General features: G+C 39.7%; 1 protein-coding gene across 4 annotated transcripts in view; it reads right to left on the reverse strand.

The window, feature by feature from the left end:
* Nucleotides 1-13,251, reverse strand: part of ANKRD22 (ankyrin repeat domain 22) — a 46,165-nt gene that overhangs the window by 12,632 nt on the left and 20,282 nt on the right. Inside the window, exons 1-6 of one of the 4 annotated variants that reach the window (XR_016468799.1) lie at nt 11,724-11,922; nt 6,338-6,529; nt 4,554-4,661; nt 4,153-4,230; nt 3,030-3,128; nt 1,779-2,283 (exon numbers count right to left, since the gene is read on the reverse strand). Coding sequence is in view for 3 of the 4 variants with exons in the window: in XM_090145185.1 (XP_090001311.1) it covers nt 2,206-2,283; nt 3,030-3,128; nt 4,153-4,230; nt 4,554-4,661; nt 6,338-6,529; nt 11,724-11,804 (636 nt within the window). In the remaining variant the exon portion in view is untranslated. Of the gene's footprint in view, nt 1; nt 2,284-3,029; nt 3,129-4,152; nt 4,231-4,553; nt 4,662-6,337; nt 6,530-11,194; nt 11,494-11,723; nt 11,923-13,251 lie in introns of those variants that run through there. The other 3 variants (XM_090145185.1, XM_090145187.1, XM_031607667.2) reach the window with 3 other exon arrangements.

Raw genomic sequence — 13,251 nt, forward strand, 5'->3', positions numbered from 1 at the left:
AAAAGATAAACACAGACATAAGAGTAAAGAATTCTAGTATAGATGTTTACCTGCACTTGCTTATTTCTTGCTTTCTGCATAGTTTGAGGATTTCCGTGATGTTACCTTGACTGGTATCTTTCTAAGAAAATTAAAGTATATGGGAACAAAAACTGAAAACACAAATACATTAGGTCACATTTTTCAAGGATAACTTAATTTGGACAGCTCTTACTTACATAAGACTGATTTTCCTAAGCCTAAATGATATATTCTCTTGTATATCTTACATACTCCACAGTGTCATTGTCCTATGTTTAAACCGAACCTTTTGTCCACCTGGCAGAGCACTTGGCTTTTTTTCTTTTTCCCTCCTCACATTTACTAACACTGCCATGACGAGAAAGAAATCTTCAGTGACAGGAACTGGAGCAGGCAATCAGTGATTTCCAAATACCAAGGAATTCAATTTCAAAGAAAATCTCAGCCTTGTTTTTTGGACTTATCCAAGTATTCTCCTGCCCTCCTTGCCCACACATCACCCAAAGATTTGTTCATGCACTCTAAACCTCAGCTACAATGACCAGGGGTTGTAGATGAGGAATAAGAGGATGTAGATACATCAAGCAAGCCACACTCCAACCAATACAGTTGTCACCCCATGTAGTAATCTTAATATATGCAATTAAGTTGTTGAAAGCACTGTGGTATTGACTTTGAATTTTACATAATTTTGTCTCTTGGCCAAAATTTGTTCATGGAATTTCTGAAATATGTGAAAGCATTCAACTGTTTTCCCTTCCAAGCCATTAGCTGAAAGAGACAGTATCTTCAACCTATGTCATCCGTGCAAGTACTTCACATCTACTGACATACATGCTGATCTGATTGAGTACCTGTCCTCATGTTGCATACAAAGTGGTCATCCCTACAGGTTCAGACAGGTAGCTTTGTTTCCTGGGGTGATTCTGGGAGGGACCTAAAGCCTGAATATATGTTCAGCCAAGACTGTCTGCAGTTGGAGTCAGTATCCAATAAGATAGGTACAAAGAAAAATGTGCCAGCTTTGCTGCAGCACAGGAAACATACTCTAACTTTGTCTATGCACCTAGTCTAGCAGCCATTAGCAGTGCTGATCATAGCACCTATCTTCCAAACTTATGACAGCTTACACAAAATGGTCAAAACTGCTAAGAGAGATAAAGATCCATTAGACAGAGGAAACATGACACAGCAGTGTTAGAAAGCAGACTCCCATTTATAAGTGCATTATTAAACCACAAAGTGGCAGACCAAGCTAACAAATTGCTTACCACTTCTAGTTTTCTACTGTCTTTACCTATGCAATAAAAGATTCATGAACTTATTATTATTATTTCGGTACTTGCACTCTCTGCTGTGTGCACCACTCTTAAAAGCATACTATCCTGTCCAGTTTCCTGAGAATAATATATCTGGCTCCCATCATTACAGCATTTCACTGTTTTACTTTTTTTAGTAATTTTTTTTATATTGGAAAAGTAGTCAAAAGACTTGCTTTAAACAGATTTCCATTGTTATTTATTAATTCATTAAAGCAACTTGGGAACTGTCTTTGTTTCTGGACTCCAATAATTCAATCTCTTCTTGATGCTTCTTTTATGTAAGAACATAAGATAATCCTTCTCTCATAGCAGCATCTTGAGAATGAAGGTAGGTGAAATTTGTAGGAGAGAAGGAAGAAGTGCTAAGCAGAGCAATCAATTTGAATAGTCGTTCCCATGGTAGGAAAAGAAATACGTAGAGATTAGGTACCCGACCTTGTATATGCTGCTGTGGTATACTTTTCTGTTGTATCCCCTAAGGAAGCTGTAACACAGACTGTAAAGGATATTTTATTTCTTCATTGGCTGCTTATCATCACGTATGCTGCTTAGGTTTCCAGAAGTCTTATCTTGCAAGTTAAGCAGTAAAACTGGAGGAGCAGATGGGAGGAGCAATATTTTGAATGCAATTGTACTCATTCACAGCTTAGTAAAAGCAGATAAACTCCTTTCAGTCCAAACAGATCTGAGGGTACTCAGAAGTCTCATACAAAATAGTCACAGCCTACATCAATTTGGATCAAATATCTATCAATTATCAGTCTGCAGCCCTCTGCAGGACTCTTGCTGCTATATAGAACGTATTGCCTGATGGAGTGATTTTCTGCACTTTCAGCAGTCCTTGATAAAGTCCCACCAAGCATTAGGAAGTTTTCCTTAGCATGCTTTCAATGTTGCTGAACTGTAGTCTTCTTGCAATATCTAAAGGAGTCTCCCCATCCTGAAAGAAACAGATGAAGTACATCAGAATACGATAAATATAAGTCAAGTACAAAGAAGTTTCCTGAACTTGCTGTCCTTGGTGTTCTGCATGAATTTCACTGTCACACCCATGATCTAAAGAAAAGATTTCAGGATGTGCTGGGTCTAACAAAACTCTTACTGAAGTCAAGGGTAGCATCCTTGCTTCTGTTCCAGTAGCAACAGCCAATCCACCATTCCCTGGGGATAATGTCCAAAGACATTGCAGAGTTAAGAGCTAACTTCAAGAGCAACACAGTCAAAACTTCATTTGTCTCAACTGAACAGTACAGATATTCCTGGATATTTCTTGTGACAGTATTTGAGCTTCTTAAAGGACAGCAGAAGCTTGACTTAGCCCCTTTCAGAAGAATGGTGTCTAGTGCTACACAGAGCTCCTTGGAGGGCTCTTAGCACTTCTCTGCATCCTGCATCTTAGGAACAACCATAGCATAGCTCTGAGTTAAGCAGTTTTGCCAGTCTAGTGAATGTGTAGACTGTTGCTGATGATAGAAATCCAGTGTGAAGTACCTGGACTTAAAGTTCCTGTTGCCAATAAAGGAAATGGGGCAAATATTTCTTTAAACCCCACAGCAAACAAGTCTACTGCCAGGAAGCTGTGCACTCTGTTGTTTTTTTAAAAATTGCTACACACCATCTAAGGCCTACAACATATTGATTTACCCTCCTGACAAGGATACCCAGTTATAAGCTTTATCTTCTTACCTGGTTCTTTACAGAAACATCTGCATGCGCTTCAAGCAATAGAGGAATGACTGCCTGATTTCTCATTTTGCAAGCGTAGTGAAGGGCTGTGCTACCATACTGAAGGGAAACAGTAGTAGATGGATTTTAGCTTTATTCCTTCTTTAACAGAAATTAGGTAAGTAGTGCTAGCAATATCCCCTTATATCTTGTAATTTTCCCCCTAACAATTGGATGAATAAAATATATAATCTCATGTTCCAATGCACAACACAGTAAACCACATTGTCATAGTAGCAACAGGAAAAAATCCTCTTCTGGGATGCAGCTGCTAAAACAAAGTCTGATATCTTTAGCAGGAAGCCAGTACTTCTTCACTTACTTCAGGGGATTCCATGATCTCTAGCTCAATAACTGTTTCTTAATTCATATTCTTTGCTCAAACTTAAGTATTTTAGAATTTGGTTGCCATTAATATTGTAGTTTCTCCTTTTGTGCATTGGAGCTCTTTGCCACACCCAAGAAAATAGTCAACACAAACACTACACATGGCAGATCAGTACAATTTAAAGACCAAGAAAAGACACAGGGTACAGAGCTAAGGCATGACCTTTGCCCAGAGGTCAACCTTAGTCTAATGGTGATAAACTCAGAAGCTATCATCACCAGAATATTTATGGGATTAATATTTAATACGTCAGTGTTTCAACTCAGCTGGCCTGCATTTGCTTTTAACATGACTTTGGTTGGAAAGGTCCGGATAAAGTTAAAAACCCAGTGAAACATTCCCTCCAGTAATACACATCACAGCAGTCAAGAAGCTGATTATCACTTACAATGGTCTAAGTAAAAGCACACATCTAACAATGTCATGCTAGGTTTTAGATGCTGAGTTTGGAACAACTGCTGAAGCTAAGAAAAACAAGTTTGATCAAAAAATTACACTAAGCTGTCAGTGGAGAATTGTTTCTGAGTACATTACATAAATATTGCTAAAGTGTCAAGGATAAAAACTAAATCTTCCTGTTATATCAGTTCATGATCCTACTCCGAAAGCCGTATTGTATAGCTAGAAGTCTGAAGTCTGCTTTTACTAATATAGCATGCTTAAAAGCCGCAGCTACATTTATATAAATCCACTTACATAGTCTGTAGCATTAACATCAGCTCCAGCCCAAAGCAACATCTTGACCAGGTTTTCATTCTGTTTCGTCTTTGAGATCTGTTTAGTGGAAGTGAAAATTTACACAGTGAGACACTTCACCTGCATACACTATTAAGTAGATGTTAGTTAGATATTGTTTTCTCTGAATAAGAAGTGTCTGACTTCTGTAAATACCAGACTGATGCAGTGACACAATCCTGCCCCTTCACCAGTTATGCTCATAGCAAAAACTTTGTTTCTTCTGTTGCTCTCCATCAGTGTTTGCTTCAAAAAGAGCAGCCATGTTCTGTGTAGTTTTATGGCCTGAAATATCGCCATAAGAAAGGTGATAAGAGGAGAAGTAAATGTGTAAAGCCTTTTTTGCCTTCATCCAGACTCACCATGAGAAGATATCCAATAAGCAAAACTGGCATGAGGATTATGATGAGCACATAATCAAGGAAGGTAAACCGTTTTCTGACAGCATAATGCAGACATGTGCGGTGTTTCTAAACATAAAATAAAATAACTCTGATTAGTATCAAAATCACTTCTCTGATTATATTTGTATAATATTGACAATACTAGATTCTTTCTGTATTTCACAAACATTTTTTTTTAGGTTATCGATTAAAAGTAGTTCTCTGATTTTCAAGCAGAAACAGGCACGTGCAGTTTGCCTCCTTCAAGTGGGTGCACATTTGTCTCATACAGACTCAGGGAAACTAGGCTTCACATGCAAGAACAATGGGAGATCCAAGGGATTTCATGAATATGGCTGCAGACTTAACTGTTGAGAGAAAGAAGGCAGAGTGGAAGTCTACCCTGACCCAGCAAGTTAAATCATCAGGAAGAATCCTTGCTGCTCCTCACTTTGATTACTGAAGCAGAGACATAGAAGAGCTGATGTCACCTATATGAAACAGGAAATTAGCAACACCCACAGCAGACTCCTAGTGAGAAGAGTTTAACAATCTTTGACTATTGTATCTACCAAAGAAAAAGAGAAGAGCTGTTAACTTGGACATTAAAGAAGATGAGTGTCCTACAGCTCATTAAACTGGAGTCTGACAAATCAGGTTATGGTGTTATGTCATGGCCCAAAAAAAGCTCAGAAGCCTTTCTGTGTAATCCTCTGCTTCCTATTCTCAGTTCTGAGCATCAGTCAAGCTCTGTACCCAAGGACTTAATTCCATCTGTGAAGGTGAAGCAGAAAATAATTTAAGAAAACCAGGCTAGGCTAAGAAATGGCTGCCAATGCAATAAGAACAATCTTACTGCAAAGTACTGAACCATTTCAAAGGGACTTCAAGGTGAGACAGAGTCTTCTGGATCAAACAGAGCAGATAGAAGTGAACATTCCACTGACCTCATACACATTTGCTGTGAAAAAAAAACATGCTGGACACCAGAGGTGTAAAATAGCACATGAATGTGTAGGAACTTGCTAAACATTGACTTAGAGTTTGAGATGATAGAACAGAATTGACAAGTGTAGATAATTTTTCCTAGCACTTTATCACCCTTAATATCATTCCAGCTCCCACAAGAAAAAATTAACAGTGAAGCCAGAGTATGCATCTTCCAGGCTCCTTTTCTTTGTAATCTACAGGAAACCTGCCACACAAACACACTTCTGTATCACCCTGGGGAAAATAACCACTCATGGCTATTCTAGAAGGCAGGCAGATTTTTAAAAAATATGGATTAGAGGAAGAACAGACAGAAGGCTTCTCCCTTCAGCCCTCAGGTTTAGTTTCCTCAGGGATCCTTATGGGAGGAACGGACAGGCTGTCTTTCAGATCTTCCTTTTAACTATAGGGTGAAGATAAAGGCAGATGGAAAAGAAACACTACAGAAAGGACAGATATAAGTTGGAGGGCAGGATGAACGCAGAGTGATGCAGGCAGAATCCACTGGGGACTGGGATGACATGCAGCATTGACTGAATGGGAAAAAAAAACAGAGAGAAACTGAAAATGACAATGTTTATTACATTTTGTGTCCATTGTCAAGTCAGGAAAATAGATGAGGAAATAAATAGAAACATAAAGGTTTACAGAATAACAATGTCAGGATTAGACATGTCATGCAAACAAAACTAAGGTTTAGCAGTATTGCCAGTGTTCCCAAATATGTACTCAAAAGAGCAGCCAGTGCAAAGGCTGAATCTGTAAACACTTACCTTGTTTCTGAGGTTGACATCAGCATTCTTTTTAAGAAGATAGCTAGCTATTCTGTTGTTTCCCTGCTTGCATGCACAGATTAAGGGGGTATCTCCACTGAAGCTGTCCTGGATATTCTGGTAGTTGCTGTTTTTATCCAAAAGGAGCTGAACTTCATTGAAATCGTTATTATAAGCTGCCTGACAAATGGGCTGAAGAGAGAAGAGAATGTTTGTCAGCACACAGCATTCACTAACATCTCTGTACCGTCCATCCTGACTTTCTGCTCGCACATCCCAAAAGCCTCCCACGCAGCCCCGACAGAGGCTGCCATTCCAGCGTCTTCCAGAAGATGGCGGTAAGAGATACACCTGCACTGCCATGCAGCTCAGCCCTCAGCGTGAGAAGTCTGACTCGGATCGCGTACAGAGGAATGAATTTTCTGTTCATTTTGGCACAGAAAGCAAGCAAGCCCTGACAAGCCCACACCTAACCAAGCTTACAGCAAGCTTTCCCTTCAGATGGGCGCTGCTTGAACAAGAGGTATCACTCCTGACTCATCAATTCACAGGGCAAAACCACATAGCTGGTGAAAGTTGAGCCAGAAGTATTTTTTTTAATGAAAAAAAAAGAAAAGAAAAAAAAAAAAGAAGAAGAAGAAGAAAACGCCACATTTCTTTTCGTGGGCTTCAAGTTAAACCTGATACCTAAAGTATATGTGCATGCATGGCCACAGCTCAGATCCTGCTTGGCTTTTGAAAACTGCTTGCTGCTCACATCTTTGCTCAGTATGTTCAAGCTCCTTTGACCACACCTGCTATTCCTTCCCCATTTAGGCAGAATAAGCACAGGTAGAGAGAAACAGGAGTACTATACACTTTTAGTCACCAGCCGGTAGAAAACAACAGCCTAACTTGTAACATTTGAAGTTCTTCAGTCAAAAAGAGAAAAGATTTCTTTCTTATTTCCTCTTCAATATTGAGGTTCTTTGCCTTTTTCCAATATAGTGTATTTCTTCAGTTGGTACCTGCAGGTTTTCATTCTGATCCTCTCTGTATCACAGCCTAAACATGCTACAAAACCTAGCTCTGGACTCTGAGCCCTCTCTACTCATCCTCTCCTGCTGTTATGCTTTTTCCACATAAAAAAAGATTCCTCTTATTCACATTTTTACTTCAAACATTTGTCTACAGTACAAGCTTGCCTCCAATATCATTGCTGCTTAGTCTTCTGAACAACTGCACCAGGTAAATGATTTCCCAGTGTAGAGAAAGTACTTTCATGCTTGCCAGACCTTGTATCACTTCTTGTTTGTTTTGATTGTATCAGACAAGAATTTACAAAGAACACATGCAACAACATAAACTTGTGTCTGTCCATATTCTTTTAATCCATTCCTACGACACTTGCTACACATTCTTTCAGAAACAAACCAGCTTTAATGATTTAGAGGAGAAATCCCTCTTTTAAATGGCCTACTGGCGTAAGAACCTTGTATATCTGTGCCATTTAATTAATCAGTTTGGCTAACAACCTCATTCCAGTCATGTCTGTGTCTAGGACTACACCTTCACATCCACAGAAAAGAAGCTCCAGTGCAGTGTCAGTAGACTGTTACTCTTGCTTTTAAATACAGCTCTGTTCCTTTAAAGATGCAGGAGATTTGCTGCTTGGTTGAACACTGGCTCAAATCCCGGCCATTTACTACACAACCTTATTCCTTTCTACTCTGATTCTTGCTATGCCAGCAGACAACGTCATCAGATGACACACTGTAGTGTTTTTCTTTCCACACTGCCTCACAGAGTTTTACTTGCTCAGCCACTGACTTCAAGGTATTTTTGACTGATGTTTTCATTGACCCACAGAATCTTTTTCTAAACCATACACTTCTACTGAATCCAGTTCTAGAACCATGAATACTGATGAAGAAATGAATACACCCTAACAGAGCACATTACTTGGAACTGCAGTCATCCACAGAGACAGGCACGCAAGAGCTACACGCACTCTTTTATCTTCTGAAATTGGCAGTTCTAACAAAACATCTCCAGCACAGATAATTTAAGGAAGTCATTCCCAATCATTTCACCAGCTAATATATGGGTAATTTAAGTACTTAAAGTAACTTCTAAATGATTACCTTCTCAGTGAAGTGGGGTGTCTTTTTAGAATTGACTCTTTCACAAATTAATGCATTCAATTCATTAAAACAAACAAACAAAAAGAACCAAACAAAAACCACACACAACAAACAGGTTTTGTGGGCTTCTATTAAGGCCCATTTTTATTCTGCAGGTTTGCATCCTAGAAAATGTCTATTTTAATCAAAGAAAATGTATTAAAGGTGAAAAGGCCATAGCTCTGACATATATGTCCAAAATTGACAAACATGAGCCAGCAGTGTGGCCAAGGCCGATGGTATCCTGGGGCGTATTAAAAAGAGAGAGCCAACAGGGTGAAGGAGGTGATTCCCCCCATCTACTCAGGCCTAGCGAGGCCACATCTAAAGTACCATGTTCATTTCTGGGTGTGCCAGTTCAAAAGGCAGGGATCTCCTAGAAGAAATCTAGTGGAGAGCTGCAAAGATGATAAAGGGCCTGGAGCATCTTCCTCATGAGGAAAGGCTGGGTAACATGGGTCTGTTCGGTCTGGGGAAATGATGACTGAGGGGGACATCTGAATAACATTTATAAATACCTAAGAAGAAGTGGGAGGCAAATGGGTGAGTGGACTCTTACCTACACATCACCTGCCAGCTACCAGCAGCCTGACCACTACCAGAAGACTCTGAACAGACCTACTCCTGCTCGTCAGTGGAGCACAGGAGATGTAGCATTACCCCCAGTACAAACACGAGCTCTGAGAAAAATGGCTCTGAAGGGTGGGGAGAAGGACCAAGAACTTGAGCTTAGGTAAAGAAAAAGTGAGTGCCTCTTCCAATGTAGCAAAGCCCTTTACCTCTTCCCTCACACTCCTGCAGAACCACACAACATGCAGACATGCTGCACACCATGAACCAAACAGCGTGACACTGCACAAGTCACACGCTAATAGGGACACAGGTTAGGCAACAGTTCTCATGGTTAAAATCACTCAATGCAAGATCACCAGATATGAAGTGAAAGTAAAAAACATTAGCTGATAGATAGAAGGGCAACACCTCTACAGAACTGATTGTTTTTGGTATCAGTTATGGGCCATGTGGCTGGAACCAGTATCTGGTAGTTTATTCAGATCCAGATGAATTGCACACTAAATTTTCCTACTTGTTTTCAGTGATTCCTTGCTTAGATTTGCTAAAGTAGTAATAATAAACCAGCTAGCAGTTCAGCAAGTTCTGCCAAACGTGAGATAAAAGTTTGTTAAAATGAGGGTGGTGAGGCATTGGAACAGATTGCCCAGAGAGGTAGTAGGTGTCCCATCACTGGAGACATCCGAAGTCAGGCTGGATGGGACTTTGAGCAACTTGAACAAGCTGTAGGTGTCCCTACTCATTGTACAGGAGTTGGACTGAATGGCCTTTAAGGATCTTTTCCAAGTCAAATGATTCTGAGATACTATGATAAAGTTTCAAGGCACAAAAGCATTCAGCCACTAGGGAGGAGGCTAAAGATAAAGCTGGAACAAGAATTTCAAGTGGAAATTGCCTTCTCTTTTGAGAACTGCAAGGGACAGCCAAAGTTATATCAGACATTTGCAACTGTTCAGACAAAAAGGAATACTTCATGTTATAAAGATATTCTGAATCAATCCACAGTCTTTTTCTGTGTGCTAAAATTCATGCAAAGGCCTTCTACAACCTAAATGGGAAAATATAAACATATTTGGGATGCTGGGTAATGTACTAGTACCCCTCCCATACTTCTCAGCAAATAAATCTTGCACTTTATTTGCACTTCTATAGATTTCTAACAACTGTAAATAAACTATCTTACCAAGAAAACTACATCTCACTAAAAACACTTTAAGACAAGAAACCAATGCATATGAAATGATCAACTAGAAAGCACAGAAAACATGGATAGCATTTGAATATTCCCTAAACACCATTTTAATTCTACTAGATGACTGTTTCTTGTACAGTACTATCTCTGAGTAGCCAAACTGGTGAGAGACAAAAAAGAATGTGATGCAGTCTACTCATTAATTAGTGTGTGAATGCACAGATTCAAGCTCCCTATAATACTGAAAGAGAACATATTTTCATTGAATAGCCTTTTAAAATTAAAAGAGTGACCTTTTAAAGGAACAGATATGCAATGCTATCTCCAGGAAGAGAAGCAGCAGAGCTATACATTGTATTCACAATCAAAAAGGAAATGAAATCTTCATTAGTTCCCTAGTGTGCAAATGGAAAATTTATAAAATAATGAATATGCTTACACAGCATTTATGTTGAAATCCATGGTTGTGCTGACTTAATTACAGTCTGGGGAAAAACTCATAAGAGCTAAAAAATTTCTTTTAAATCACATTTCTAAACCAAAGCTTCCCTGGATAATATTTCCTTAGGCACCAGCTTTATTATCTGTATTCGACACCAGTTAAGGAGTCCACTTGGAGTTCTTAGTTATTCATACACAGTGCTCAGAATCACTCTGATCTCAACACAGAACAAAAAATGTTGAGCAAACGCGAACTTTGTCTACAAAGCCACAGCAACTATACTTGTTGTGCTTTACTTTGCTCCTACAAATGGCACTTCTGTCAATTTGTAATAGCTAAAGAACAGTGTTCCAAAGGAAAAGAATTGTATTTTTAAGCCCGAATTGTATTTTTAAGCCCATGTACATGATGTGAAGGAAACAAAGTAAAACCAACACATATCCACAGCTACAATAGCTTCAGTTACTGTGCAGAAAATGACCACGTACCTCTGAATAGAGTATCCCCATGCCTATTCTTCTCTGCTTGAGTTCTTTCTTGTTCACCAGCCCAACAAGTTAACCTCACTTGAAATGCTCTTGAACTTGTTTGAATCTGGTTAACATTTAACTTAAAACACAGAAATCACTCTTAAGCTACATTTGCCTTCTGTGCTTTCTACTTGGTGATATGAAACAATTGCCTTCAGAAACCCAACCCAGCAAGGTAAACGTGGGAACAGCAGCTTACTAGAGACTGACAGAACAAGTTGCAACAGACAGAAGCATTTCCCTTTGTCATCTTTGCAATAACAGCCTCTGGTTACCAAAAAAGGAAACCAATAAAATAGGCTGGGGATGGGATGGGTGGTAGGGGAGGGAGGAGAGAAGAAAGAAGAAAAATAAGTTAGTGAACAAAGGGGGGAAGGGGAAAACAAGTAACTAAGAACAATAGGTAGCTTGCCACTCAAGCTATTTTGAGTTTACATATCCCAAACTCACTTCAAGAAAACCTCAGAAGTATACTAAGATTCCATACCTTATTAAAGAAATTTCCTGGTGTAATTAGTTTCAGTCTCTTATTAACTAGACCAGCCCATTTCATCATCTGCTCACTCATCTCTTCCTAGCCTTGTCCAAACACAGAACATGACTCACAGTAGCCTCCTTTTGTGGTTTCACACTGAGGACAGCTAAATACCACAACTGCTCTCACACCCTCCCCCTTCAAAAGAAAGGGGGAGAAAATATGGTGGAAAAAGGCTCAAGGGTTGAAGCAAGGACAGGAAGACTACTCTTCCAATTTCCATCATGAGCAAAACAGATTCAACAGAGGGAGATTAATATAATTTATTGCCTACTGCAAACAGACCAGAGCAGTGAGAAACTGAGATAAGCCAAAAACACCTTCCCCATCCTGCACCCTCCATCACTGCCAAAACCTACTCCTAAAGTCCCCATTCCATTTGATTTTTCAAGGTTCTGAGGGTAAGACGACTGTATTTCTGTAGTACACTCAGCCAGCCTTTCCGAGGAAGATATGTGTATTTTAAATATCTATAAACACTCCAAAATCTCTCTTCTCTTTTTAATTTATACTCATTATGTCTCCTCTCTTTCAAGCATATTTAAAAAAATAAAAACAACTTTAAAACATGTGCACACAGCTGCCCATTTTGAATTCAAGTCCTGTGCATTACATTAGAAAACTTGCTACCACACAATTTTCATATTTCTTCTTCAGTGAAGTTGGGAGACAAATACAAGGGCTGGTTTGAAAGCAGCACCTCCTATTTTATTCTGTTGGCCCACAGCAACAGGGATACATATTTGTGACACAGCAGTAGAGACACAACCTTTCCACCAATGATCCCCATGTTGTTGCTGTGTGACAGATGGCAGCAGAGGGGCAGAACGACAAAATGGTGTCTGACATGGAAGTGCTTATGAACCAAAGGTGTGTCCCTGAATTCCTCCACGTGGAAAAAAAATGGCACCCACTGACATTCATGAATACTTGCTGAATTTTTATGGAGATTGAACAGTGGATGTGAGCACAGCAAGGCTGTGGGTGGCGCATTTCATTGGTGGTAGCAGTGGTGTGAATGACAAATCATGTTCCAGACAGCCTGCAGAGCTGTCTCACCGTGAAACCAAGAGCTTCGCGATCAGCTCATCTGCACAAATGTCCCTGGATTACAGCCCGTGAAGTGCATAGAGTGAGTAGGGAGGGCTTCAGTGCATTGGAAATGATGGCAGTAACACTGGAATATCAGAAAGTTTGCTCGAGGTAGGTCCCAGGAATGCTTACACACAACAGAAAGAACTCTATATGCAAGTTTGCCAAGGATCTATCGCACCAATGAGGCAAAAGGTAGCAGTTTCCTGGATGGTACCATTACCAGTGGCAAGACATGGCGTTACCTTTATGAGCTGGAGTCAAAACAGTGAATTCCCCATGGAAGAAGTTCAAGATGCAGCCTTCGGTGGGTAAAACAACGTGTGCTGTCTTTTGGGATGGGAAAGGGGAGATCTTTCTGGATTTCCTGGAACCCAGACAAATAACC

This window comes from Phasianus colchicus, chromosome 8 (assembly GCF_987193195.1).
Source record: "Phasianus colchicus chromosome 8, bPhaCol1.hap1.1, whole genome shotgun sequence".
NCBI lineage: Eukaryota > Metazoa > Chordata > Aves > Galliformes > Phasianidae > Phasianus > Phasianus colchicus.